General features: G+C 43.3%; 4 protein-coding genes across 14 annotated transcripts in view; 2 read left to right on the forward strand and 2 right to left on the reverse strand.

The window, feature by feature from the left end:
* The window catches only part of LOC106653407 (synaptotagmin-7), a 165,407-nt gene extending 159,700 nt beyond the window's left edge, over positions 1 to 5,707 (forward strand). For all 11 annotated transcript variants that reach the window (XM_014372823.2, XM_014372821.2, XM_023457989.1 and 8 more), the window contains 4 exons: positions 1,015 to 1,124; positions 1,583 to 1,751; positions 2,508 to 2,720; positions 4,297 to 5,707. In XM_014372823.2, coding sequence (XP_014228309.1) covers positions 1,015 to 1,124; positions 1,583 to 1,751; positions 2,508 to 2,720; positions 4,297 to 4,397 — 593 coding nt within the window. In that variant the 3' untranslated portion in view covers positions 4,398 to 5,707. The remainder of the gene's footprint in view (positions 1 to 1,014; positions 1,125 to 1,582; positions 1,752 to 2,507; positions 2,721 to 4,296) is intronic.
* A 7,049-nt stretch (positions 5,708 to 12,756) lies between these two features.
* On the reverse strand, positions 12,757 to 24,430 carry LOC106653338 (protein CASC1-like). The gene is made up of 12 exons (XM_023457988.1): positions 23,593 to 24,430; positions 18,818 to 18,951; positions 15,965 to 16,675; positions 15,707 to 15,879; positions 15,288 to 15,641; positions 14,959 to 15,120; positions 14,647 to 14,800; positions 14,284 to 14,560; positions 13,991 to 14,083; positions 13,622 to 13,843; positions 13,392 to 13,496; positions 12,757 to 13,303 (listed from the first exon to the last, which is right to left on the reverse strand). The coding sequence occupies exons 2-12, from the start codon at positions 18,901 to 18,903 to the stop codon at positions 13,163 to 13,165; spliced, it is 2,478 nt and encodes an 825-aa protein (XP_023313756.1). The 5' UTR covers positions 18,904 to 18,951; positions 23,593 to 24,430; the 3' UTR covers positions 12,757 to 13,162.
* Positions 19,233 to 19,766, reverse strand: LOC111693402 (histone H2A.Z-specific chaperone CHZ1-like). The gene is made up of 2 exons (XM_023457946.1): positions 19,299 to 19,766; positions 19,233 to 19,241 (listed from the first exon to the last, which is right to left on the reverse strand). The coding sequence occupies exons 1-2, from the start codon at positions 19,764 to 19,766 to the stop codon at positions 19,233 to 19,235; spliced, it is 477 nt and encodes a 158-aa protein (XP_023313714.1).
* Positions 21,155 to 26,601, forward strand: LOC106653406 (putative fatty acyl-CoA reductase CG5065). The gene is made up of 7 exons (XM_014372819.2): positions 21,155 to 21,444; positions 21,542 to 21,792; positions 21,873 to 22,267; positions 22,333 to 22,884; positions 22,964 to 23,140; positions 23,234 to 23,314; positions 26,247 to 26,601. The coding sequence occupies exons 2-7, from the start codon at positions 21,595 to 21,597 to the stop codon at positions 26,371 to 26,373; spliced, it is 1,530 nt and encodes a 509-aa protein (XP_014228305.1). The 5' UTR covers positions 21,155 to 21,444; positions 21,542 to 21,594; the 3' UTR covers positions 26,374 to 26,601.
* The last annotated feature ends 114 nt before the right edge of the window (positions 26,602 to 26,715 follow it).

Below are 26,715 nucleotides of genomic sequence, written 5' to 3' on the forward strand. Positions count from 1 at the left end.
GGCTGCCCTCCACGTGCTGCTGCAGGCTTTATATAAAAAAAATCGTTAAAGAAAACACGAAGCGAGTAATTAGTTAAAGCATTAAATACCAAGGTGGCATGCGGCCCTGTTTTTTTTCTCTCTCCTCTTTTTAAAGCGAAAAACTTCAAAGGGGGTTCACACACACACACACACACATACGCTTGAATACATGCATACGTAAAACTAGTAGTTAAGAGCAGCAGCAGCAGCTGTAAAAGTAGCGGTATATAAGGAAAAGACACGGGCAAGATTCACCCCGTTTTTTTTACACATACAATCACGTTCCTTCTTTTTTTCCTTGCCTCGCTTGCTTCGTCGCGCACCGTCGTCGTCGTCGTCATCGCATCATCATCGTCGTATACCGTGGCCTTGACACCTCTCCGCGGCGACGCTCAAACATTTAAACGCGAGCTTGTACACGAAGATATATAATATGCGCGCGCGCGCCGCGGCTTTTCAACGAGAGGCTGCTATGCTGCTGCTACTGGTCTCCGTCCGACCGTGCACAGACATTGACTACTCGCGTTGATCGTTTTTTCCTTTTTTTTTTTGTTCATGCACGTACCGGAGTATAAGAGAAAATCTTTGTTGCACAAAAAAAAAGCTTTTTATTAACTTGGGACTGGGACAAACATGCTGCTGCCATATGGATGATCGTCGATATACGTATACCTCTCTTTTTACGAGGTTTTTTTTTTTATCAATCGTGTCCCCGTATATTCGTATGCTACTGCGCGTATGTACGTGCCTCGATATCGTGTCTCGAAATTACCCTATAAACCCTCAGTTCAGCGAGCAAAACCGGTCCCTCGTTCGAAAGCTGACGTTTCGATTGTTTTCGTTTTAGCTCCCCCTTTTACACACACAGAGAGCATATAGTTCGAAAATCCTCTCTCTCTCTCTATATACCGCCGAGACAAATCCGACGTCGAAGCGTCGACGACGATGAAGCCAGGAATTCGTTTAATTTCTTTCTCTCTCTGTGTCTCTCAGGTTTTCCGATTCAAAAGTTACAAAGTCGAGTTCTCCACCTCCACGTCTTTGACTACGATCGATTCTCGAGGGACGACTCTATAGGCGAAATGTTTCTGCCACTTTGCCAGGTGAGTTATTTTATACTTTTATACGATTGTGCTCGGCTCGTGTATATATAGTACTACTACTACTACTGCTGCTACGGTCGTCGCCTTTGACGATCGAATTGTGTGTCGTATACGCAATAAAATCCCTCACGATTTCTTTTATACATATATATAATACACATTGTAGCGCGCCCGGTAATCTCGAGTGATTTTTTCTCGTTTTATCTGCTGTAGAAAATACATTATTTTCGCGCTCGCGCGACATTCGGGGGCTTTAATGAATCGTCGCTTAATCACGTCTACCCTACTCTAAGCCTGACGATATACGTATATATAGACGCAGTATCGAGCACAAGCGTACATTATAAATCACAACTGTCACGCATTCGGGGGTGGGCGCTAGAGCCACTTGATATATGTGATATAAATATATATACGCGACTGTGTGTGTGCGCGCGCGGTGATGTGTGCATTTGTAGGTCGATCTCTCGGAGAAGCCGTCGTTCTGGAAGGCCCTGAAGCCCCCAGCGAAGGACAAGTGCGGCGAACTTCTCTGCTCGCTTTGTTATCATCCGAGCAATTCCGTGCTCACGCTCACGCTGCTGAAAGCGCGAAATCTCAAGGCCAAGGACATCAACGGAAAGTCAGGTACGCACGAAACACACACGATATACGTATTATTATAGAAGGAAGGGGAATCGATGAACGGCACCCTTATTTTCCGCACTTCGAGTCCCGATGTTTTAATCGAAAACACGGAGCAAATGCGGGACATCGATACGGCCGCGCGCGGTAATTGATTCGTTATGTGTGTTACGTTACGTTACGTTAACGTCTGTCGTTTGTGCGTGGATATATATTATTGTCTTTAAACGGGCGAGCGGGCAGGCAGCAAGGAAATTAGATTCGAAATGAGATTTACATCGTTGGCGTCGTTGTTGTCGTCGTCGTCAGCACCGGGCCGGCATGTAAACGACGCGTACGTATGTATACATCCCTGCTGTTGCTGCTCTCGCATTGTTTAACCATCGCCTTGAACTTTGGGGGGGCAGAGAAAAAGCGCGCGAGAGCTTGCGCGCGAGATAGGTACACTTTTTTTTTATTTTTTCGCTGTCGCTGTGTTTTCGCAAAAGTATCGTATCTAGTAAACACGTGGGTTTAAAAAATGCACCGGCACGTACGCATCGACACGTGTCGCTTGCTTGCCGCGCCGCGCCCCTTTTATAATCCCTCGCTGCCTCGGCCCGCTGCAGCTCTCAGAAAAAAATCGATAATTCATTTTTTAATTCTCTTTTTGTTTGTCGTCGTCGACGTCGTGGTCGTGATTGTTGCTGCTGCTGCTGTGTAACGCAACAAACACACACACCTTGCTGCACGCGCCGCGCACCACAACAACAACAACAGATCCATACGTGAAGGTCTGGCTGCAGTTCGGCGACAAAAGAATCGAGAAGCGTAAAACGCCGATATTCAAGTGCACCCTGAACCCGATCTTCAACGAGGCGTTCTCCTTCAATGTGCCCTGGGAGAAGATACGCGAGTGCTCGCTCGACGTCATGGTCATGGACTTCGACAACATCGGCAGGAACGAGCTCATCGGCCGCATACTACTAGCTGGTGAGTAATGAATCTTATATTGTAAAATAAAATATAATTACCCATTTCTGTTTTACTTTTTTTTTTTACTTTTCAAATGTCATGTAAACTAATTAAATTTACATCAGAGCCATATATGTCGAGAGTCCAAACGGGGAAAAAATAATTAATTTAACATTTTTTTGTTCAAACAATGTCGTCGTTTGTGTATGTGTATGTGCGGACAAATGGAACGAGACGGATAGAAAATAAAAATGGGATAAATATACCGTCACGCGTACACTTGAAAGAGCTGACAAAAAAAAAGAAACACACAAATGGGCTATGAAGCACCACCACCGCTGGATCGCTCTCGGCCCAGTATCTCGAATGACTATACGATGTAAAGATACGGGATTCGCGAGCGGGGGCGCGCGTGCGCGGAAAAAAGGAACGCGATTTTGAGCTTTCTCACTCTCTCTCTGTATGTATAAAGCAAGACCTTGGGCGTGAAAGAGATTCTCAGCCCAGCAGTAGCAGCTGCAACAAAGCTGCGTCTTGCATATACTACGCATACTCAGACGCACGCACGCACACACACACACACATATACACGCAAAAGCGAGGGTATTATGGCAATTTTCAGGATATTTCGTTGAAATTATTTCATTGCTAGAATGACGACGCTGCAGCCGCTGCGGGGCTGAGAATTCGATTAAAAGCCGCGCGCGAACGAGAGAAAGGGAGCGCGCGAGGCATTGAAATATTCATAAATTTATATATCTGCCAGTAAAATTGTTGACGGCAAATAGAATACATCTATACATTTTAATATTAAAACGGACACGTCCAGAGAAACGAACGCCTCGACGCGATGTACACAATCCGGTTAATATTCGTAATCGATTGGAAATTTATCAAAACAAGAGATAAAAGGCCAGCGATATCGCGCTGGTTGACACCCAGCCGTTCGTCGTTGCTGTCTCGATGCGGGAAGCGGAAGCTATAAAGAAAGAAATGTGCCGTGAAGCTTCGCAGAGTCAGAGAGTGAGAGAACTAAATCAGCGTAAACGCGTTATTATGTTTATGAAGCGAGAGAGCACATTTGCGGGGAGCTCGGATGACGATGCAGGCGTAGCGCACGACTCTCGAGATAAGCGAATTTTGTCATTTTGATTCGGTTTCGACTAAATACTCTCTGGCGCGCGCGCGCGTGTTCATAAAGACCTCGATTATATACCAATGTGTGCGTGTGGCTGTACACGTTTGTATCTACGACTCGTTGAAACAGAACAGTACACACACAATGGGGCTCTCGCGAGCGAAACGTCAGGCCGGCCGATCAATGGCATGATTCGGATGCTTCGAGTAGATATAGCGGAAGAGAGAATACCCGATAATTAGATTCGATACGCGCGAGGCAGTGCACAGCTGCATCACGAGGCAAATAATGCGAGATCTCTTCTCGTTTGCCATTTTTGAGATTATTCGTTCGTATACGGGTGTATGCCGTTAATGAGCCGTGCATATATGCTCGAGTATGCTCCGAGCTACCGTAAATGAATTTATGTCTCAATCTAATCAATCTTTTCTTTCTTTCTTTCTCTCGCTATCGTAGGTAAAAACGGCAGCGGAGCGAGCGAAACGAAGCACTGGCAGGACATGATCACGAAGCCGAGACAGACCATCGTGCAGTGGCATCGTCTCAAGCCCGAGTAAAGAGCTGCTCCTCCGAAAGCAGAGGAAGCGAAGTCGGAGGAACACATGGCGCTCTCGCTCGCCTGCGAAAAAACGCGTCGCAGATGAATATTCTCCCACCACCAAAAATCTCGTGCATACAAAAAATTTAATCAACAAACAAACAAACAAAAATCTATGTATTACACACATGTATCTTCGACGAAAAAAAAGTATTTCATGCAGAGCAGAGAGAAATCGGCGAGCGTGTTGGACGAAGGATCATCATTGCGAAGAGGAGGCCGCGTCTAGGCCTAACGCCCCTGGACGCGTAAAAGAAGTTGATCCGCTGGACTTCGGGCCCGGATGAAGATACGAAGTACCGAAGCGGCAAAGTTACGACGACGACTATATTGTACGAACGAACGCGGCTCACCCGAGCTCGTTCTCTCTTTGTACTACCAAAAATGAAAATGGCTGAGGGCTCGCGCGCGCGCGTAAATCCACGGTGTCTGTCGTATCGTGTCCAAGAACACGATTACGATCCACGGAGACGCGTCGTCGCGAATAATAAGTTTTTTCGTTGATTTTCATTCGGCTCCTCTCTTCTTGGTTCGATTTTTCGTGTGCACGCTCCGTTTCATTGCTCTTCGGTTAATTTTTATTTGTATATGTCGATCCGTCGGTCACGACGCAACGAACAATTTGTGCGCGTGGAGGACGTCGATCCGAGCGATTGTTTGTTATATAATATATTGTAATACATTGTAATCGAGATTTAGAATTATTACTTGAAATATACGTTAAATGTTACCTGCAAAAAAGTATAACGTTTGAAAAAAAAGATAAAATTGATCCATCGTTGTCATCGTTGGTTCAAAATATATATAATATATATGAGTTGCTTTATATAATAAGTATATGATTGTTATACGTTAAAGCCCTGCAGGAGTCATAACTTGTGCGAAATAAACATGAGTTTAAGTGAGCGTGTCATATGAAACACAGTTCGAGTAGATTTTTTGAATGTTCGGGAAACGAGCCGAGTACAAGCTGAAAAATTTATTTTCTAAAAAAAATACCGAAAAAAAAAATAATGATGAAGTCTCATGCATAATGTCACATAAATAGGACACATATTACTTCGCAGTCTCTTCTTCTTTTTTTCTGTATTGTCAACGTTATTAATCGTTGCTCCATTTATTTTCGTGAAATGGCGCGATGAAGCTTGTCAGCCGAGTGCTTATGTATTTCCTTTTTAACCGTCATAAATTTCAAACTAATTGGTCAAAAAATTTCATGAAAAATATATGTGATATAATTGACGTAGAAATATCATTGAAAAAAAAAAAGAATAATACAACCAGTGTTTTTTGATACCTAGGCAATCTGTGGTATCCGTGTATACTTTTGTAAACTTAGATAGTAAATTCGTGTAGGATATTAATACATCTTATACTTTTAAGCGTGTGATGAATACAAATATACAAATTCATTTTTGAATTTTAGACTGTTCTCTCGTTCTAATGCAAATTTGTAAAAGTCACTGACATAATTCCACCTGAAAAAACTTTCATCTATACGGCAATAGAAAGCTTGATTTACGATACCAAGTCCGGATTAGAAATGCATTAAAGTAAATATGTATATCCATGCGTCATTGCGATTGCTCGCACAAAATTACAGTCAATTTTATCAGTATTTTTTTCATCGTTTTTAACCAATAAAATATGTTGCGCGTATGTATACTTATATACACAAGGCCAACTACCTAAAAAATGTGGACAAATATTATAATAAAATTATAAGTCGCTTCGATGAAAAAATAAACGTGTCAGGCAAACATTATTGAGATTTGCACTAACTCGAACATCTGGTTTGGCCAAATATCTTTTACATCGATCGATTATGAAACGAAGAGTTGAAATAAGTTTGAAAAACCCAACCTCTTCGCTAGATTTTTTAATATAAATTAAAGAAAATGAAAATCTGTGAACCGCTCGATAATGGTGGATGGCTCGAAACGACGTCGTGGAATTCGCGTGATCGCCGCGAATAAGTGTATAATTATGCATAAAAACATTCATCGTTCAACTGTATCGAAAAACTCAAAACTTCTCTGAACGCAATCGTGTCACGAATAATCATCGTTCATTGCAACAACACAAAAAGCCAAACGACCCGAATGATATACTTATTCTCTCGAGCTCGTGTGTATTTACGTGTGAGTGTGCGTGTGTGAATAAATACAAAACAAAAAATCCTAAGATGCCAAAAAAACGTCCACTTCGCTCTTTCATGATCCGCGTTTGATTCTCGCTTCTTCTTTACGTAAAAAAAAAAATAAATAAATAAATGAAGAAAGGGGGTGCAAAGAGAAATTTCCGTTGCGTGAAATTGAAAAGGCCCTGAGTGAAAATGCAAACGAACAAACACCTTCTCGATTCGATATTATCGATCGATCGAACGAACAAAGACTAGTTTACGTCGCGAGTTACAAAAATTAGTTGTCTCGCGAGGCGCGCGCGTGTAAATATCGTGTACATGTATTACATCGCAATTTATGGGCGTATCAAAGTAGAAATTAATTGACCGCTTGGTGAAGTCAATCAAGGCTATCGTTGTGTAAGATATATATTAAATTATGTGCATATACTCGAAGCATTGCTCGATCCAAGCTTGGACAATGTTAAGATAAAATAGCGACAACGAGCTTCGATATTTCTAATAATTATGTATTGTATAAAAACTTGTAATCCCGACGAAAAAAAATTCAAAACCATATCCACAATTCAAAGGACCCTATGTAATACGCGACCAAAATATGGATGGACAAAAAATTGCTTTACTCTCTGTATCTATAGCACATGTGTACTGCGTTCTACATCAACATTAATTATCATATAATCAATCGATTTTAAGACAAAAAAAAAACAAATCATGAATGTATCGTAAATGGATGTATGCTAGAATCATATTGTGACCACAACTATCCTATGTGCACACATGTAGCTGCTGCATAATTAGACACGTGTATCGCTCGATGTTCATCTTGGACGCACAAACCAAATGATTAGGCGTTTCACAAGTTTTAAATTAGTTAAAAATTAGCCGTATCGGAATGAAAAAAAAGCTATTTTTTGATGACGTAACAGTTGAATATATCGACTATATTTAATGATGAATTTTTATTATACTTATACAAGACAAAAAATTGTTAACATGCTAGTTCTATTCCTTGGATTTATCAAATATTTAAATGACAAAGCTATATATATTAATATATATTTATGAAAAAAAAGAAAAATGAAAATGCATTTGCCGTTGAAACAGAAAAACTATTTGATTTTTTCAAAGTCTATATTGTATACGTAAAATGCACTGTACAACTGCAACGGAGAGATCGATTATGCTGAAATGAGGGGGTAGATACAATAGAGTATGTATAGTAGTTGCGCGCATCTCGTCCCTCTCTCGGGGGATAAATCGCGCTTGTCTCGTTCCACAGGTGGGTCGACACCGAACGACCGACTTTATCGATAACAGGGTATAATGATCTCTCCGTTGGTATCAAGCCTCTGGTAAACTCAAACATATCCAAAAAACGCCTCTTCTTTATCATATAATGTACATACAAAATGTAAATGTATATACACGCGGTGGTCACACACGATTTCCGACATTAGACAGAATTAAATAAAAAAAAAACCGACAATTACGACGTGTTTGATCATCGGGCTCGGAACGGTCCTGTCACGAGTAAAAGTGAAGAAAAATATTCAATTCAAAGAGTTTCACGACACTTCACACACCGACACATTCGCGTGCACCGTGTGAATTTCATTTATCGCTTGCATGCCAGAATTTATCGATTCGTCGCCCTTGGCGGCGACGATTTGTATATGATTTTCTCGTTTATCTTGTGATACAATGTTATACTTAAATGATAAAATATATGTATATTATAATGCACCACTGTGACAAAACATGAGAACATATTGTGAGAATAATTTTACGCTTATAATTAAAATAACAAAAAAAAATAAGAAAATGTTATTAACAAAGTTTATGCCGAGGATGAAAAAGCATAAAAGCAGAGCAAAGAAATAACGAGTGATTAAACAAAAACTTACCTCTTTTTTGATAAAAGATGCTAAAAATAATTATTGACATTTGATTGTGCTTGAATTAAAGAGTATGACATGGTGATGATGACGATCGGTACGTCGTGTGTACTTCGCACAAATAAAACCAACAGCATGCGCGAGAGTAGCTAAATCAAAGTAAGCCAAAACTCACACTTGAATCTTGAACTTATCGTCATTTTTTCATGAAACACGAAACGCATTGTTCAGGTGCCGAAATCCACGACAACTCATCATAAGAATAATCAAGCGTTTAATTACTTACATTGCATTGCATTTCATTATAATATTCTTGATAATCGAGCGACGAGGTGGAAAAATGACGAGAAAATCGAAACGATCTGCCGATTACAGAATACGCTGCAAATACGTACACATAAAACAATCGTGAAGAGTGAAATTTAATGAATCTTAGGTAAAATTTAATCACTTGCATCATGATCACTATGAGATATGTAGTCGTTCACCTCATATAGATGGATACACTTGACTAAATTAATAATTAAATATGCATAAAAACAGGAATGCGTCGAGAAAATACTTGCGTCTGTATATAAAGGATCGAAGAAAAATGCGACATGGATAAATGACAAAAAAAAATATGAAGATTTTAATTTTGAAAGGCTCATTAATCAGCCTTTTGCGGCTCTAAGATGGTCATAATTATAATATTGATGTATCGGATCTGCGAGAGCAATTTGTAAAGTATTTTTATAAAAAATATATATAAATATTATAACTATTAATGTGAAAATAAATGATAAGAATAAGTAACCATTATATGTAAAAGCTATCGCGCGTATTAAGTGTTATAAACTCGAAAAGAGAAAAACCCATACGAGCGAGTTGATTTTCGATGAACATCAAATTGCACGAACGTAAACAATGCACATCAGAACTTCATTCACGTTATAATTGTATAGAAATTTACGTAGACATGAAATTCAATCATCGGTCGGACGTAGAGAGAGAGAGATGAATAAAGCGAGTATACTCTGTATGTGTGTGTCTCTGTATGTGCAGGAGAGCCATTAAAAAATTTCACTCGACGAAACTGCGATTGTACGGCGTGCATGAATAATATCGAAGCTTTTATCAAGATCTACCGGAAGAGTAGATGAAAAAACATTTACTAATCGAATTGCTGATTCTTTAAGTCTATACGCAAGAGAGAAAAAGAGAGAGATGTTTCGTTTTAACAGATATAAGAAAAAAAACAAGGACAGCAAAATCGTTAATCAAATTCCAATGATTTTTTTTTTAAACGAAAAAAACAATTCAGAACAAAGAAAAAAATGGAAAGTGATCAGTGCTAATATAGTAATCAACTATTAGGATGTTTCCGTCTATCTATAAATTCAAAGAGATATATTTTAGAATTGATGTACTATACAACGTTATTAAACTACGAACACACACGGAGTTCAGTAAGAAACAAAAACAAATCAGTGACAACGTGAGTGAGAGGAGTTAGTTATTTTGTAAGAGATACTAAACAGATACAAATTTATTTTTATAAATATTCAGTTTGAATGAGAAACTACTTCTCGATAATCTTTGTCGCATTAAACGGACGACATACCTTGGATGATAATCATTACAATTAAAATATAAAAACTCAATTCCTGGTTAAACACCAAAAATGCATTATACGTCATTAATAGTATTTCTATGTTGAATCGTTGATTAAAAATGTGTAAAGTATTGTAATACCCCCATGTAAGAGACAGTGTTCATTGATGTTAAAAAAATTGGTATTTCATAAAAAAAAACTAATATAGTCGCTGATATGTTTAGAAAAAAGTTAATATTATTGTGTAGGGGGTTCGTGGATAATTAGAAAAAAAAATTGATATTTCCGTATGATTTTCAGTTTTATTTCTTTTCTATTGATCGAAGCGAGAGAAGTTTAGCTGTTACATCGTTACTATCGTCATAGAATTCTATAAGCGAGTTTTTCTCTAAAAAGTGTTGTTTAATAAAATTTATGAGATGGACTAATTGTTAATCAATTGGTAAAACATTTATTCTACATTGCATTAAATAGAGATTTTAACATTTCAAATGATCCTTTGATCATGAGTGTAGAAGTATAACGAAAATAAAAGCGACGGGAAAATTGCACAATCGCAATTCCATTAGTAAATAACCGGGAGGATCGGAAACGATGTAATTTGAGTGCAATAAAGTGCGAATAAAAATCGATTCAAAGAATGGATTATATATTAAACGTCGCTTTGAATGAAAAAAATCCTATCTACCTTTTACGAAAAAAATATATAATACGTGTTCATGATAGAGTCTCATATAAACTACTCTTGAATATTAAATGGTAGATCGATGACCGATAAAATCTTCCTTTCTAATTATATAATAAAAAAAAAATAATCAGCTGCACGATTGTATATCACTTCATTGAACAGCGATCTCTATAATCTATATTATGTGTAATTCCATTTAATCATGACTCATAAAAGAAAAATTGACATGCGAAGGAGGGACAGACGAGAGAAAGAAAGACGGACAGGTCAGAAAAATAATATTAAAGCCGAAAGCGCAAAAAAAAGTATTTGAAATGCGTGCCAGTGTTTTAAAAAAAATTAAAAATAAATAAATAAACAATAAAGCGAATTTATTGTGTCTATATTATCATAGCGACGGCGAGAAAGCAACCAAAAAAAATGTCAGTGACACATTAAGCGTAATAAAAAGCTATAGAACGTCTAGTTTTTCCGTTTAGTACATTTGTATTAGCCGATGACTTTTTCGGTTTGTAGCTATTGTTAAAAGCGATGTGCGTAAAAATCTGCATTGTAAAATCGTCGTTTGTCATGTGTTTTATGCGAGTGTGAGTAGTTGAAAGATAATTCTTTGTATACTCGACAACATGAATGTTCCCCTCCCCGGTTTTCCTCGACTCTCTGTCATTTCGTAAAGGTTCTCGACGAAATAAACAACTGTTGATGGGGGCTTTAGGATTGAAAAATTAAACAGATAAACAATTAGCACATATTTTTAGTCTTGCAAACAATTGCCTGCATTTTGAGACTCGACAGTAGTGCCTGAGAAGCATTAATTCATAAAAAAAGTAGTGGAAGCGGCAAATCGCGCGAAAACAAAACGAAAAAAATATAACATATAAATCAACAAGTGCAATTCAATTGCCCGTGAATATAATATCGACGATAACGAAAATCACAAAGTGAGGAAAACGAGGAAATTTTAATAAGAGGGAATACCATAGCTTTAGCATAACGCAGCACATGAACAAAAGAGAAAAAACCATTATAATCTTTGTTGTATAAAACGCTAAAATGAGCAAAAGTTTTAGGGGATCGACTGATAGCGAAAAAATAGAAGAAAACAAATTATATAATAACCGTTGGACGTTCGATCACTCGCGATACTTAATCGTCAGTCAGTAATTGCAAAAAACTACACACACGCACACACACACACACACACACACACGCATAATCGGTTATAAGATATGTGTATACATGATTGTGATTATCTATAAATTAATTCAAAAACCAGCGGATGCACACGACACACCTCGTAAATTATACATGATATACATACAATATAATTATAAAAAATGGTAACTAGTTGATTGTAATTATATATTTTTATAATTAATTGATGATAATATACAAAAATGTACGCGAATATATGAATATTATTAGTCTTACTAGGTAATGTGTGTATCTTATATCTGTTGAATTTGATGAATAAAAAAATAATTAAGGGAGAAGGATTGATCTTCTTACTTATAAAGAATACTATAAACATGTGTGTGTACGTGTGTGAGTGTGTGCATAATCGACTAGACAGAAGCCGAGAAACCAAAAGCAAACAAAAATTGAGAAAGGAAGACACGCATTTCGGCAAACTGAGAACTTTATTGCTTGTGATCGAACTGGACATCTTTTTTTTTTGCAAAGTTACAAAGAAAAAAACATCGTCGACGATAACATAACGATAGTGCACCTTGCGATTGTGCTAAACATACATAAATAAAAAAAAATTATAATATACGTGAAGTTGAGATAAGAATCGTTAAATTTTCAAATTTTTAGCTAAAAATGATGACGACTATATGTGCGACGATGAATTACTCCCCTTGTTCCACATCCAGCAAAAAAAACCATTTTTTGTCGAATATTGACGAATTGATAACGTAAGAAAAAAAATAATAAAATTGTCCTTTGTTATTACCTGAAAATTCCGACGCCCTCCCCCTTTCATCCTTCCATGATGATACTAAAAATAATGTAATTGCACGAGACGATTGTACAATTTTTCGAGATGAAATCGAAAAATATAAACAACTGTTATTACGCATCCAAGAGAAAATACAACTTAGTTTCGATTTCTTGCGCATTTTTGTCTGTGGAACTCGAGTTTTGCAGTTAATCTTATAAATGATGAATAAGAAAAAAAAATGAAGAAAAAATATTAATAAAAAACTATGGTTAGGACCATGAAGTTGCATTGTAAAATATTAATATTAATATATTATAATAAATTTACAATAGTTATAACAAAATCGTTAGAAAATTTATTGATCAACCCGACCAGAGTTAACGTTATTCATTATTTTTATAAACGTTTTTTTTGTTTTGTTGTTTCATTTTAACATTGATCACAGCTTTGGACTCTTCAAACGGACATGTTGAGGACGTTGGTGGTGGCCAAGAGCCTCGTCACGGTCGTCGATAATTTGAAGGAGATATTTTTCATGCACAGACGTGTCTTGATGCCGGCGTTGTGCAGCGCGTAATTGTATATGTCGCAGTAGAACTGAAAACACACATATTTTGGGATTTTGGGTGAGATTTTCCTTTTTCGTTACTTTCTTTTTTTTCCACTAGAGAGATAGAGAAATTACCCTGTCATTTTCGTCAAAAGGCTCGGAGCTGAATTCCGGACTGACTTCCGAGCAATTGACGAGGGACGTGCGGAAGGGCGTGACCAGCACGATTACGTTTGATCTCTTTAAAGTAGCGGAGTCAGAGAGGGACGAAAAAAAAACACAGAAAAAACATAGCGCATTAATCTTCGCCGTCTGCAAAGTCAACGTGTTTGTGCGCGCGTGTGTGTCCGTGTTAATGTCTCTACCTCTTTGGCGACGTTTCCGTGAACCTCTTTGAGCTGCATGACCATTTCCCGGGGCCCGCGGCCCGCGTTCCACCTCGACCACGAGAAAACGTAGGCGGTCGACAGCAAGCCCATGCAGGCCTGCAGATGCCGACTCGAGACTGGATGCTTCACCACCATGCCCTTGAGATAGCTCGAGGCGTCCTGCTCGGGAAACACGTCGCAGCCCGCCGCCCGCATTTTCTATATGTATATATACGGTAAGAGAGCACATTGTAACGGTTTTATAATAAAAGCTCGAGCAGGTAGAGTTGCGCAACGAACACAAAGCAGTGCTGCTACTGCTGAGAAATTGTTCGTAACAAAAAAAAGAAAAGAAAATAAACTTACTTTAACGAGTTCGTGCAACTTCATGAACTGGCCGGTGATGTCTTTCAAGGTCGTTCCACCTCCGACAATCGAGTTCAAACACACCAAGTCCTCCTATGTACACAAAAATAACAAAAAAAAAGAAAGAGCGACGCGCAATAGCGTCGCGTCGAATAAATTGACGGCGCGATTTAAATTTTATTTCGGCGCATAAATAATACATATACAAACGGTGAATTTAGTTTCCCTAAAAAAAGATAAGCTTATTTTGGTCGCACCGCGCTTGTATTGGTAATAACGAACGTAACGCACACCTTGACGAGCAGCTCGAGCTGTATTATGGCGCCGGTGATGTTGAGGGCCACGGCGCCGCTGTGCGACGCGGGCTTCAGCTCCCAGCTCTGGAAGGGCAGATTGACGTAGCGACAGGCCGCCAGGCCGTGCAGACCCAGCCGACCCGTGCGAAACTGTATCTGCTGCTTCTCCTCGTTGTACTTGATGTCGTGCACGTCCTCCGTGGACCAGACTCGCTCGTCCTCGAGCCAGTGGGCAACGAGCGGCGGCTCGAACCACAGCACCGAGTCGGGTAGTCTAGTAAGTAAGTGAAAAAAGAAAAACACGAGATCCAATATATCGCGTGTCGAATAAATAACGAAAGTAGCAATGTGCATGTATACTTGATAGTGACGAGCACGAGTAGCTCCATGGCAGCCTCGAGGGCTTTAATCTCGGCTTCGATGACTTCCGGCGTGCGCTCGTGATCCGGCGCCGGGGGTGGCGCTTTGTACGGCCTCCAGAACTCCACGTACTCGAGCTTCTTCGGGCCCTTCACTGTCAAAGAGAGGCACACACAAAATTTAAATCTCAAAGGCTCTGTGTGTGTGTGGGTGTGCAATTTCAAATCTGTGCGCGACGATCGATATAGCCTCTACATACACACAGAGTATAAAAGAGAGAGAGAAAAAAAGTGAAGAGTTCAGAGGCCTTACGAGTAGTTATAGTGCAGCCGTCGCCGAGGTCCTTGGGCTGGGGCGGCTGCCTGAGCAAATCGATCCGATAAATTCCGCCGAGGATCGCGTATTTGCGCAGGTTTATCTCCGTCTTTTTGCATCTCGTAAAGAGCAGCCTACGAGTCTCCTTTCTTATATCCTCTGCAGCAGCGAAGAGAAAGAAGATGATGGAAGAGCGCGATTACTCTACTCTTTTTATCTCTTATAAATAATGCATCGTCTATCTATCTCTATATATCTCTCGGGCTCGAGATAAAGCGACGACCGTCGTCTATGCTAATGCACTCGGTTACTATTTATATACGTACCTTCCGTCTGGGCGACGATCTCCTCGGGACTGGCCAATTGTTTCTGCTGTGGCTGCTGCTGCTGCTGCTGCTGCTGTTGGGGCTTCTTCTCTTGCTGCTGCTGTTGCTGCGGCACCAGAGGCTCGGCGCTCTGAGTCGTCGTCGGCGCTTCCGTTGGCTGAGGGTTGGTCTGCTGCTGTCCACCCTTGCCCTTCTTCTTGCCGCGCTCGGCTTTGCCGTGGCTGGCCTGGGGCGGATTAATCATGCGCTGGATCAGCGAGCGCTTCTCCTCGAGGCGCTCCTCGCGGCTCGCCCGCTGCTCGTCGCGCAGCTCCGTCAGCCGGTAGTACTCGTTGGCGCAGAACTTCAACAAGTCTGAAGATTAAAACGTTCGAGAAAAAAATACGGATCGATCGCGTATTATTATGTATATTATATACCTTTGTCCATGCGACATCGCGGCGGCAGGCTCGGCATCTCGTAGGAGGCCGTCTTATCCGAGTGGTGATCGTAATCGAGGCAGAGGGCCCTCACGGCGCAGCCGTAGCAGTCGACGTCGAGCGGCATCTTGATCGACAGGCCGACCTCCTCGAAATCCACTTCCGCGGCTTTTCTTCATCGTCGTCGTCGTCCAAAAGCTCGCATTAATGAAAAATCGATTTTCTCTCTCTCGACTCTCACTCGCCACTCACACTCACCTGTCCTTGTCGTATCTCATGCTTATGGGGAACTTGATGAAGATCCAGAAGCAGAGCACGAGGGCCGCCAGCCTCTTGTGGTATCGGGCGTTCTTGAGATCGACGCGCTCCGTGTTGGCGTCGAGATGGCTCAGCAGGTCGTAGCTCGCCCGATCGATCCAGGCCTGCAGCTTGTCGCGAAACGCCTGGCGCACCTGCACGTCATTCTCCTCGTTAGCCGCTGAGCGGACACGACGCGTTTCTACGTCGTCGTCGTCGTCGTCGTAACGTACTTGCTCGGAATTCTCGCGAAACTTGGCGGACCCGGCCGACAATCGCTGAAGCTCGCTGCGTCGCTGCCTGCGCCTCGAGCGCGCGATCACATCGTCGAGCTTGTCGATGAGGTAGCAGGCGATCTCGCACTGCCTGGCCAGCGAGTCCATGTTGGCACGGTCGTCCTCGAGCGACCACAGATGCAGATACGAGTTGAGCTGGGGATGATCGCGCGCGTCCGGCAGCCCGTTGCAGTCGAGGTACTCGGCCCACTCGGCCTCCGCCTGGCAGTAGTTGTCGTAGTCCTGGTAGGCCTTCTCGCGCTGCTCGATTCTGTGCTGGGTCTTGAACAGCTGGACGCGGCGCTGCTGGTGCTGCTGGTGCTCGACGCGCTCCTTGCGCTCCGTGTTGCTCGCCTCGGCCTCGATCTCGTCCAGCAGCTGCTTCACGATCTTCGCCCTGCGTTGGAAAAAAGAGATAAAAAATAGAGTATCGATCGATGAGAGGATGGCTCTTTTTTTTTACTTGTCGTCGACTCGTTTATTCTTGTCGGTCTGCGCGGGCGCGTCCACGTAGCTCGCGAAAAATTTAATCTTCTCCAGGCACTCGCTCAGATTCATCATCATTTTGCCGCTCGTTTTATTTTATTTTATACAAAGTTAACACACGCGGGCGCGCGCGCGCTTTAATCGTATCGACGAGGCGAAAAGCTCATCTTGCCAAAGGCACAGGAGGCTATAATCTAATATACACGTATGCGCGCGATAGAAGTTGGCCCGAGGCAGAGGCACTCCTGCGGCTCTTCTCCTCTGCCTCTGTAAATGTACCGAGAGAACGAGAGAGAAATTCGAGTTCGTCGATCCGGTCGTGTACGTGTACGAGTACGTACGCGGCAGAGGGATGGTGTTGGCGGCGGCGGCGGCGGCTGCCAACAACACTACACCACCACGACTACCATACACACGTGTATAGGAGAGTCTTATACCCTTTCGCGTTCACGGAAATTCTCTCTCTCTCGCTCACGGGCGATAACGCGGAGGTATAAGGGGTATATATGTATACGTGCATGCAGTTAGCTACTAATACCACGAGTCTGGCGCGCGCATCAGCAGCAGCAGTAGTAGTAGTCGCTTTTGTTGGTAGTTAGGTGGCCGAGCATTAAGCCTCGGATATACGTGTTATAATGCCTCGCTTGAGTGGGAGGAAGTGCAGTAGTAGCGGCAGCAACGTTGGATCGCAGCCAAAACCGTGTATACGTGCGTATATGAGTATGTGAAAGACGTCCGCAGTGATAGGCGCGAAGAAACATGCACACACATACATACGTACGAGCACTATAGCGAAGGCATAAATGCATGCGCATTGGTAAACCAGTGGAGGAGAGATCGATCGACGATTTACTTTTTATTTTTGTTTTGCGGATCATCGCTCCGTCGTAAAATAAAATCAACTTCTCTCTTGCTGTATTCGAGAAATCTCTATCCGATGCTGTGCTGGATTTTTCGTACGAAGAAGTCAAAATAAATAAATAAATAAAGCGACGAAGATGCCTAGGCGATACGTAGCACTTTTCGTAAATATTTATATGATAATGAGGCTACGCGTTTATTTCGAGATAACGGTCTGTGTGACATAATTACAGCATACCATCGATGAGATGCGAAAATCCCCGCGCGCGTTACTTAACAGCCAAAATTTTACGAGCTTTAGCGTGCGCGCGGGGGCGTACATAATACGCATTCGGAGCTTAGCAGTGGTCTAGTGCACTCGCATTATAAGCGTTAATTTACCGTAACAACTTCTCTCTCTCTCTCTCTCTCTCTCTCTATTTTCTCTGCAGAGAGAGAGAGAAAGATGTGTCTATTTCGAGTGGCTGCATGTAGCCGAAGCAATGCAGCGAGCTGCTGATGCTGTCACGGTGGTCTCTATTTTTTTCGGTAGGGTAAGATGATGGCCACAATAATACGCAGACGGATTTTCTCGCGCGATGTGTGTCACACCGACCACGAGCCAGCCTCGGAGCCTCGTCCACAGCCACACATAGCAGCGAGTGCGAATAATGGACGATGATTAATGCTCATGAGTTTGTTTGCACAAGTTCGAGAGAGAAAATCGCCTTTTCTCGTCTATCCGTGCCGTGCGTATTATGCGCGGATATTTTGAGACGCGCGCGACTCGGAGGAGGCGTGTATACAATAATCTTAATAATAATGAAAAGTGTATACGAACGAGCGACGATGCCTCGCGTCTCGTTGCGTTGTTATTGTTATTGTTGCTGTTTTCGCGCGCCTACCGCAGTCGGTTACTGAACTCGACCGCGCGCATGTTAAAATGTGCATGTATACGAGAGCCACAGCCAGAGACATTTCTCGTGGGCGAGAGAGACAGCATAGTTGGAACGCCGAGAATCTCTATAATGTCTCTCGTCCGACAGCAAAGTTGATGATGACGACGACGACGACGATGCGACTGTGTTTCGGCTACTTTTACTGTATTTTATTTATAAAACTCGCTACTTTTACTAAACAGAACTACGGAATAAGCGAAGTATGGTAATCTAGACGAATACGCGATGCGTGCGTGCGTGCGTGCGATACTTACTTTTCGTGTTCCAGTTCCTCCGCTTCCTCGCTGCCGGCGGCGCCGCCTCCGCCTCCGGCTTTGTCGCCACCGCCGCTTTTTGACATTTTGCCCTTTTTCTTGCCGGTCTTGCCCGAGATCGCGGTGATGCGCTCCTGCGTGGATTATAATATAAAATTTCTTTATCTTTCGAATTGGAATATGAAAAACTTGTGTGTGTATGTTAATGAAAAAGTGCGCGCGAGAGAGCGCGAGATTGGACAATTTTTCGTTCGACGACGTGAAATAGAAAAATCCATTATCAGAACCCCGGATATTCGTCCCGGATTTTTTGTCACGAAGATTCTCAATCGAGAATCTCATTATTTTCCTTCCCTATCATTTTTTTTCTCTCTGTCCTCGCTCGAACATCGAAGAGCTTTCGCAAGCTCGATCTCTACCGCCGCTTTCGAGTTCGTTCAATCGAAAAAAAAAAATGTAACATAAAAACACACTCAAGTACAAGGACATCCTGGAGTTTCGCGATCAGCTCCATGAATCCGGGCTTGTCGTCCGCCCCGCCGGCATCGTGCGCTCTTTCCACGTCCTCCTCGTACTCGACGTACTCGTTGGCTTTGATTTTCTGCTGCTGCGTCGAATCGTCGTCCTTTTTGCCGCCGCGTCCCTTTCGCGACTTGACCGAGCGCAGAGTCTTGCTGTCCGGATCGCCCGACTGTTTTTTATCGGTCTCGTTGGTATCCACCGCCGCGTCGCGCTTGGAGTCCGCATCGTCGCGATGATCATCATCGTCGTCGTCGTAATCGTACAAGTGTTCCCCGTCGTACGACTCGACGCCCTCGAAATCGTCCGGTACAGTTGGTTTCTGCTGCTCGGCATCGAGGATCGCATCTAGATCCTCGCCTTCGAACTCGTCGCCCTCCTCGTAGGAATCCTCCTCTCCGTCCTCGTACTTCTCAACCACTTCACTCATTTTTTTTCAACCGATTTTTCCAACGTGCGATATGCGCGCGTGCAACGAACGTAAACAATTCGTAAACGAGAGGTTAGAGTTTGTCAACTCTCTTGACGGAGCGCTATACTCGATCGATGTTGCGACAGGCAGTCTCTCGAACGTCGAAAAAGGAGAATTAATTCGAATATGCCGTCATGTGTGTGTGTGTGCGTGTATGTACTGCAAAGCTCGTCGAAATTTTCCCATAGTCAGGTGCTCGTGCGCTTAAATCTCTCGTTCTCATAATATCCAATTTGCCATGATACGACGAAGCTTCAGCAGTAGCAGCCGAGAGAGAAACTCGAGTTCTCTCATTAGTGTATTCTCGAGCTTGGTCCCCTCCCGTGCATATATCTGCTGCGCACGGATACACGGTACTACAATATATAACGTATATATATATAACGCTGCATCGCTTCTGCTGCCGTTGGAAAGATGAGTATATATGAATGATTAATCGTCGCTCGGGTAAATTAAATACGCGGGCCTAATCAGGGCCGACGTCGTCGCCCTCGGGGGCCAAATGTGTATACGTCGTCGCGAGAGCAGAGCAGGAAGAAGAAGCGGCAGCAGCTGCTGCTGCAGGAGCCATATAGCAAAGAGCAAAAGGCTGGGGAAATTATTTCGTCCTGCGCCTAGAGTCTGGCGCACGATGAACTTTGTAATGAGTTCGTATGTATTTAAGTGTAACTCGGCGCGCGCCTCGTCTACGTATATTGTATCCTCTCGTCGACGACGTCTGCATTTATATATATATCTATGAATTACATAGAGTTGCCTGCGCATCTTCAATCATGTAGTATGTACGCGCGAGCTCGTTTGTACATTCAAATATCATATATATACGATGTTTCGCGCGAGCTTATGTCTCTCCGCTGAATTCTTGTATACATAGGTATATAGGTACGCAAGCTCGAGTTCTCGAAGTTTCATGGTTCGCTCGCCAGTTGATTCCGAGATGGATTTAGAGAATAAAATTGAAAAAGTCGAATACCTACGCGCGCGCGCGCGCGATGTTGTTCTCGATTCGGCGGTGCGCGTCTCTTTCACGCAAGCGAGCTCGATCGTCGATCGCCTGCGCGATCGATATGCATAATCAATGAGGCCAAATCGTGTGCGCGGGGGGACCGCCGCCGCCTTTTGACCCCGCGCGCACGCAATGTGTGCGCAACTCTTCTTTTTGTCTATCTCTCTGTGTGTGTATACGTGTGTGTTACACGCGCCAAAGCAACTTCCTGCTTTTACGCCGATTTACACCGTGTCCGTGCGTGTACGTTTATGTATGCGTGTGTGTGTGTGTGTTCGGTAGAACAGTGTAACGAGCGGCGATCGCAAAGTCCAAGAATTAATTCGTCGATTTTTCGTCGTCGTCGTTGTCTTTGTCTGCGTTTTCCGGTTTGCATCGTCGCTGCCGCGAGAGCCTAGCGGAGCAGCGGAGCAGTCGGTGAAAGAGCCTCGACCGAGGAATTTTGATACGATCGCGCGCTGTGCTCTTCGTTAACAACACCAACGACGAAAAAAAAAAATAAGAAGAAGAAGCGAGCAGCGGAAAAATAGTTTGTACAGAGTGATCGTTTTTCGGTAATACAACTGTGCGAAGAGCCCCGAGAGCTCGTGCGGTGCGAGAGTGCGTTCAATATCACACGAGTTAAGCGCGGTGAGTAATTTTTTCAAAAAGTCCGATGGTTTTTTTTTGCTCGCGATTTTATCTATAATTAGATGTTACAAAAATGACGAATGGCCAATCGATATAGATTTTCCAAGCGCCGCCGCGGCTCGCAATACCATCGTCAGCAGCAGCATCGAAATGGATCCGAGCAATTCCATACCGACGTTCTTCGCCGGGCGCAGCGTCTTCGTGACCGGCGCCACGGGCTTCATGGGCAAGGTGCTGATCGAGAAGCTGCTCTGGTCCTGCCCGGACGTGCGCGAGATCTTCATGCTGACGCGGCCGAAGAAGGGCGTCAGCATCGACGACCGGCTGAGAAAGATGCTGGCCTTGCCGGTTCGTACACTATAAAGATATCTTCATCGAAATTATCAGTCATCTCCCAAATTTTTTTTTCTCTCTCTCTCTCTCTTTAGCTGTTTGACAGGCTACGCGAGAATCGGCCGGAGGCCTTCGAGAAGCTGATCCCGGTGCAGGGCGACGTCGCAGCCGAGGGCCTCGGTCTGCCCCCCATCGAGCGACAGTTCCTCATCGATCGCGTCTCGGTGATATTTCACGTGGCGGCGAGCGTCCGTTTCGACGATCCGCTCAGGGATGCCATCTTCCTCAACGCCCGCTCGACTCGGGACGTGTGCATATTGGCCGCGAACATGAAGAGGCTCGTGGCGCTGATGCACGTCAGCTCGACCTACAGTCACACGGACAAGTACGTCGTCGAGGAGGAGCTCTATCCCTGCGAGGTCGACTGGAAGAAGGCGATCAAGATGGCCGAGACCATTGACGATCATACGCTGAGGATCTTGACTCCCAAGTGAGTGGATAATTGACGTCGATGTACAAAAGCTTGAGTCTTTTCACCCTTATCCTAATCGACAGATTCATGGGCTCGTTTCCCAACACCTACACGTTCACCAAGCGTCTAGCCGAAGCCTGCGTGGCCGAGTACGCGGGCATCCTGCCCATCGTCGTGTTCCGACCCTCGATCGTCATCTCCTCGATGGCCGAGCCCGTGCCCGGCTGGCTCGACAACTTCAACGGCCCGGTGGGCATGATGGTCGGCGGCGGCAAGGGCGTGCTGCGCGTCACCTACTTCGAGAAGCACAACTCGGCGGACTTCATCCCCGTGGACATCGCCATCAAGGCCATGATCACGGCCACGTGGAAGCGCGGCATACGCACCATCACCAGCGATCCGCGCATCGACGTGTACAACTGCTCGTCGGCCGACATCAAGAGCATCAGCATGGCCGAGATCGCCCAGATGGGCATCTCGTTCACGGAGAAGATACCGCTCGAGGACATCATCTGGATACCGAGCATCACCATTGCCACGAACAAGTTCACGTTTTACTGTCTGATGATGGTGCTGCATCTGCTGCCGGCGCTGCTGATCGACGGCGTGCTCAAGCTCGCCGGCAAAAAGTCCATGTGAGTGACTATTGTGGATATACACGAATGACGGGGGAAGAGGGATTTTTCATCGTTTTTTTTTCTTCCTTACAAATAGATTGGTGAGGCTTCAGCGAAAGGTTTACGTTGCCAACAGCGCGCTCGAGTACTTCTTGACGAACGAATGGAAGTTCAAGAATCAGAAATTGCTCGACCTCTTGCAGTGCACGCCGCCCTCGGATCTCGACTCGTTCGGCTTCGAGTACGCCACGTTCGACATACACAAGTACTTCCAGTAAGTCCCCTTCCCTTCCATTTACTTTTTCACCTTTTCAACGTTCAATCGTTATTTATTTGTTATCGTGTTTTTTTTGTCGTCGTCCATAAGGAATTGCATCATCGGAGCGAAGAAATACCTGCTGCACGAGGATATGAATAGATTGCAGGAGGCCAAAGTACACTACGATCGGTGAGTTTCTTTCTGTTTTTATTTCTCGTTGTTGTAAACGAAGAAATAAGATAAAGCTACCCGCACACGCATACACACAGGAAGCGAAGCGACCAGAGAAATAATATCTCGCTCTCTCTCTCTATCTCGCGGCACAATCCGATTAGTGGAAAGACGAACGAAAAAAAAAAAGAAAGAAAAGAATGTATTACATTCGCCCGAGCGAGACTATGCCAAGACGAAGACGAAGGAAAAGTGTACATGTTACGTCTATATATACAATTCGTAAGCCCTCTGACCTGATTTTCCAGCTACGTTCTCCTCGGCTACGCTCGGGACATTGGATAAACTTCTCTCTCTCTCCCTTCCGTGTGCTGATTTTTTTTTCTCTCCCTCGCTTTTCTTCTTCGTTTTATTTTTCGTGCTGCAACGACGACTACGACGACGACGAGAAGTTATAAAGCTCTTCAAGCTCCTGCAGCAATCGAAGGTATTACCCGAAAGTCAAAAAACACACAGCAGCTGCTGCTGCCTGGAACGACGCGTAATTTACGATAATTGACCCATTTGAACTTGGCCAAGTCGAGCACACCTTTATACGCGCACACACACACGGAGACAATCACGGAACACACATTTATATAACAGCGCCTTTTGCCTGATCGTTAACTTCAATTTTACTTCCTAAATGAATTCTTCTTGGCGCGCGTGACGAGCGACATTAATAAAGCGCTAAGAAGAAGGAGTAGAAGATGAAGAAGAATAAAAAAGAACAAAGGCGCGCGCGTGTGTGTGTGTGTGTTACTCGAGAGCGTGCGAGAAAAAAATCATAAACTCGATAAAACACTTAATATCGAAAAATCTGTTCTCCGTGTACGAGCTAAGCATGTTTCGGAGCTTTCGCGAGTGCAAAGAATCTTTATGCAGTTATATAGTATGAAATACGTGCTGTATCCTCGAGAAGGCACTTTCTTCAAAAGCCAAAGCACTCGAGAGAAACAAAGTCGACGTCGTCGTCGTCGTCGTCTTCGGGCCAAGTGGGCGTCTTCCACGGCTCCTTTCGTTTATAATATATTATATACATGTATATATACTGTTACTATATACATTGTCGCGCTCAGCAGCAGCGGCAGTGGCAGGCCGGACCTTTAACCGATATTGACTTATCAGGCATCTATGCTCTACTGCCGGAGCTGTTCCGATGTCACTGCGAGGGAAGCATGAGCGCAAAAAAAAGGAAGAAAGAAAGAAAGATTCCTTCCTTCTTCTTTCTTTTTTTTTCTTCTTTCTTCGGTCGTCTCTTCGTCGGACGACTTCGTTGGGAGTCCTTTATATTTCATTCCTGCCACACGACCCACACCCACGAGTCGTAGGACGTATAATATACCCACCCCGCCTCCTTTTACACACCGTTTGATCGATCTCTCTTCGTTGCCGCGCTGCTACTGCTGCTATGCAAGTTTGTACGTATGTGTTGTGTGCGTGTATAGGCACGTTATACAGCGCGCCTGTGTGTAACTGGGTCGCGCTCCTGGGTTATATATACGTATAGCGGCAAAGTGTCTGGCACGACGCCCTTTTGCCACCACCGTTACCCGAAGCTTTTTTATACTCGCTCTTAACTTCCGGAGAATATCAGTTTTTCTTTTCTTCGCTGAGCTTCTTCCTTCTTCTTCTTCCACTTCTTTTCTTTTTTTTTTTATTTCGACACTCGCTCTCCCTCGGACTAATTGTTTGCCTTCCATAATATCTCTTTCAACGACGACGAGATCATAAGCTCGACGGAATTTTCAACTGGAATATAGCATGTATGTAGTGAAACGTACGAAGTGCACAATTTATCGATAAAAAAAGAGAAGAAAAGAGGTGGAGGATGGCATTTATGCTAAAACGTGCCTGTGTTTCACAAAATAATGCCGTAATGTATATAGAAAGAAGATGCCACAGCCGCCAAAGTTTTACATTGTCTTCAATATATAATATAGACCCACTGCCGACGTGCCGAGAGCACATGCGAGGCTGCTGCTGCTGCTTGTGTACATACAATCGACATTCGATGCACGAAATACGAAAGAGGAAGAGAATACAGCACGAAGTGCACGCCAACTCGAGCATTTTATACATTACGTATTATGTGGATCTTTGAATATTATACAGTTACAGTTGATGCGAGCAGCAGATGACGGCGCTTTTTTTTGTCCTCCTCCTCGTCGTCGTCGTTGTTATATTCCACTAAATAGGAAATTAAATCGATAGTTTTGTGGGTAATTCCGTCGATTTTTTTCTTTCTTTCTTTCTTCTTTTTTTTTGCATTCGATCCCGAGCTAATCGCTACTGCGATCGGATCGCGCTATTAGCTATTCCATCGTGTTTTTTCCGCTACACGGTTTTAGATATTATAATACCGACTGCGTGTATGTGTATTATATATCGTCGGCGTCAGATAAGGCGGCGCGCGCGTTTTCTAGGGTAATCACACAAATGATTTTTGCGCGCTACCGAGCGTTTACAGACGCAGCGCGGCGCGATGACGACAACAAAGTTTCATTAATGCTCCTAAGACGCGCGCGAAAATCGTCACATTTCGTTCTATAAATAACTTAGCGGTTTTTTTTTTTTCATTTTCTCTCTATCTTTTTATACGATGAAAATAAACAATTTTACCTGTCATCGAGCCCCGCATGACAATGCACGCGCGCGCGCGCAGACTCGGAGCTTACATGAAGTCATTCCGATGATCGATAAGAGAGAAAAAAATGCGTAATTTATATATGCACAAGCACATATACGGAGAGCGAGAGACAGACAGACGCACGAATTTTGATTGCTTTTTGAATGTAAAAATATGTTCGACGATTATACATAGCAATTAAACTTTTCGGAGAGATTACGATCTCCGCCTCGAACGTAATTCTGATTTTAACACGTCACTCGCGTGTGATTCTTCTTGCAGAATGTACTGGATCGACGTGATATTCAAGGTTCTCGTATCGATACTGACCATCTGGCTGCTCTATCGTCTCGGCTTCATTGGCAAAGCCGTTCGGCTCTATCGCGCCCTCATGACGGCCTTCGATTGAGACGAAGTAATGAATGAAGAACACACGACCACTAGCAAACGTCATCGGGCAAAGCACATCATCGATGGAAGAAACCATAATTAGCCAAAATCAAGAACAATATTGAATTTCATGTACAAAAATACGAAACACAAAAGAAAAAAAGCAAAAAAAAACAACAGACACACATAATACACGTGTGTGCGTAAGTACGCGCGATGTAAGTGCGTCGATCTCTAATCACTCGCATATAGTTTTTTTTGGCCTCATTTTTAATTTTCAAAAACTAAAAAAATAATATACACACAACCTGTATAGACTCACACAGCGATGTGTACTCTGGCTTTATCGTATTGTGCGTGC

This window comes from Trichogramma pretiosum, unplaced genomic scaffold (genome assembly GCF_000599845.2).
Source record: "Trichogramma pretiosum strain Unisexual culture from Peru unplaced genomic scaffold, Tpre_2.0 scaffold35, whole genome shotgun sequence".
Classification (NCBI taxonomy): Eukaryota; Metazoa; Arthropoda; class Insecta; order Hymenoptera; family Trichogrammatidae; genus Trichogramma; species Trichogramma pretiosum.

Excerpts from the sequence above, each read along its gene's own strand:
- LOC106653338 (XM_023457988.1), bottom strand. The coding sequence starts at position 18,903 with ATGTCAAAAAGCGGCGGTGGCGACAAAGCCGGAGGCGGAGGCGGCGCC. Across the intron at positions 15,642-15,706 it reads GCGATGTCGCATGGACAAAG|ACTTGTTGAAGTTCTGCGCC; the intron begins GTATATAATATA and ends TTTAATCTTCAG. Across the intron at positions 14,801-14,958 it reads CGGCTGCACTATAACTACTC|TGAAGGGCCCGAAGAAGCTC; the intron begins GTAAGGCCTCTG and ends TCTCTTTGACAG.
- LOC111693402 (XM_023457946.1), bottom strand. The coding sequence starts at position 19,766 with ATGAGTGAAGTGGTTGAGAAGTACGAGGACGGAGAGGAGGATTCCTAC.
- LOC106653406 (XM_014372819.2), top strand. The coding sequence starts at position 21,595 with ATGGATCCGAGCAATTCCATACCGACGTTCTTCGCCGGGCGCAGCGTC. Across the intron at positions 22,268-22,332 it reads CTGAGGATCTTGACTCCCAA|ATTCATGGGCTCGTTTCCCA; the intron begins GTGAGTGGATAA and ends CCTAATCGACAG. Across the intron at positions 23,141-23,233 it reads GACATACACAAGTACTTCCA|GAATTGCATCATCGGAGCGA; the intron begins GTAAGTCCCCTT and ends GTCGTCCATAAG.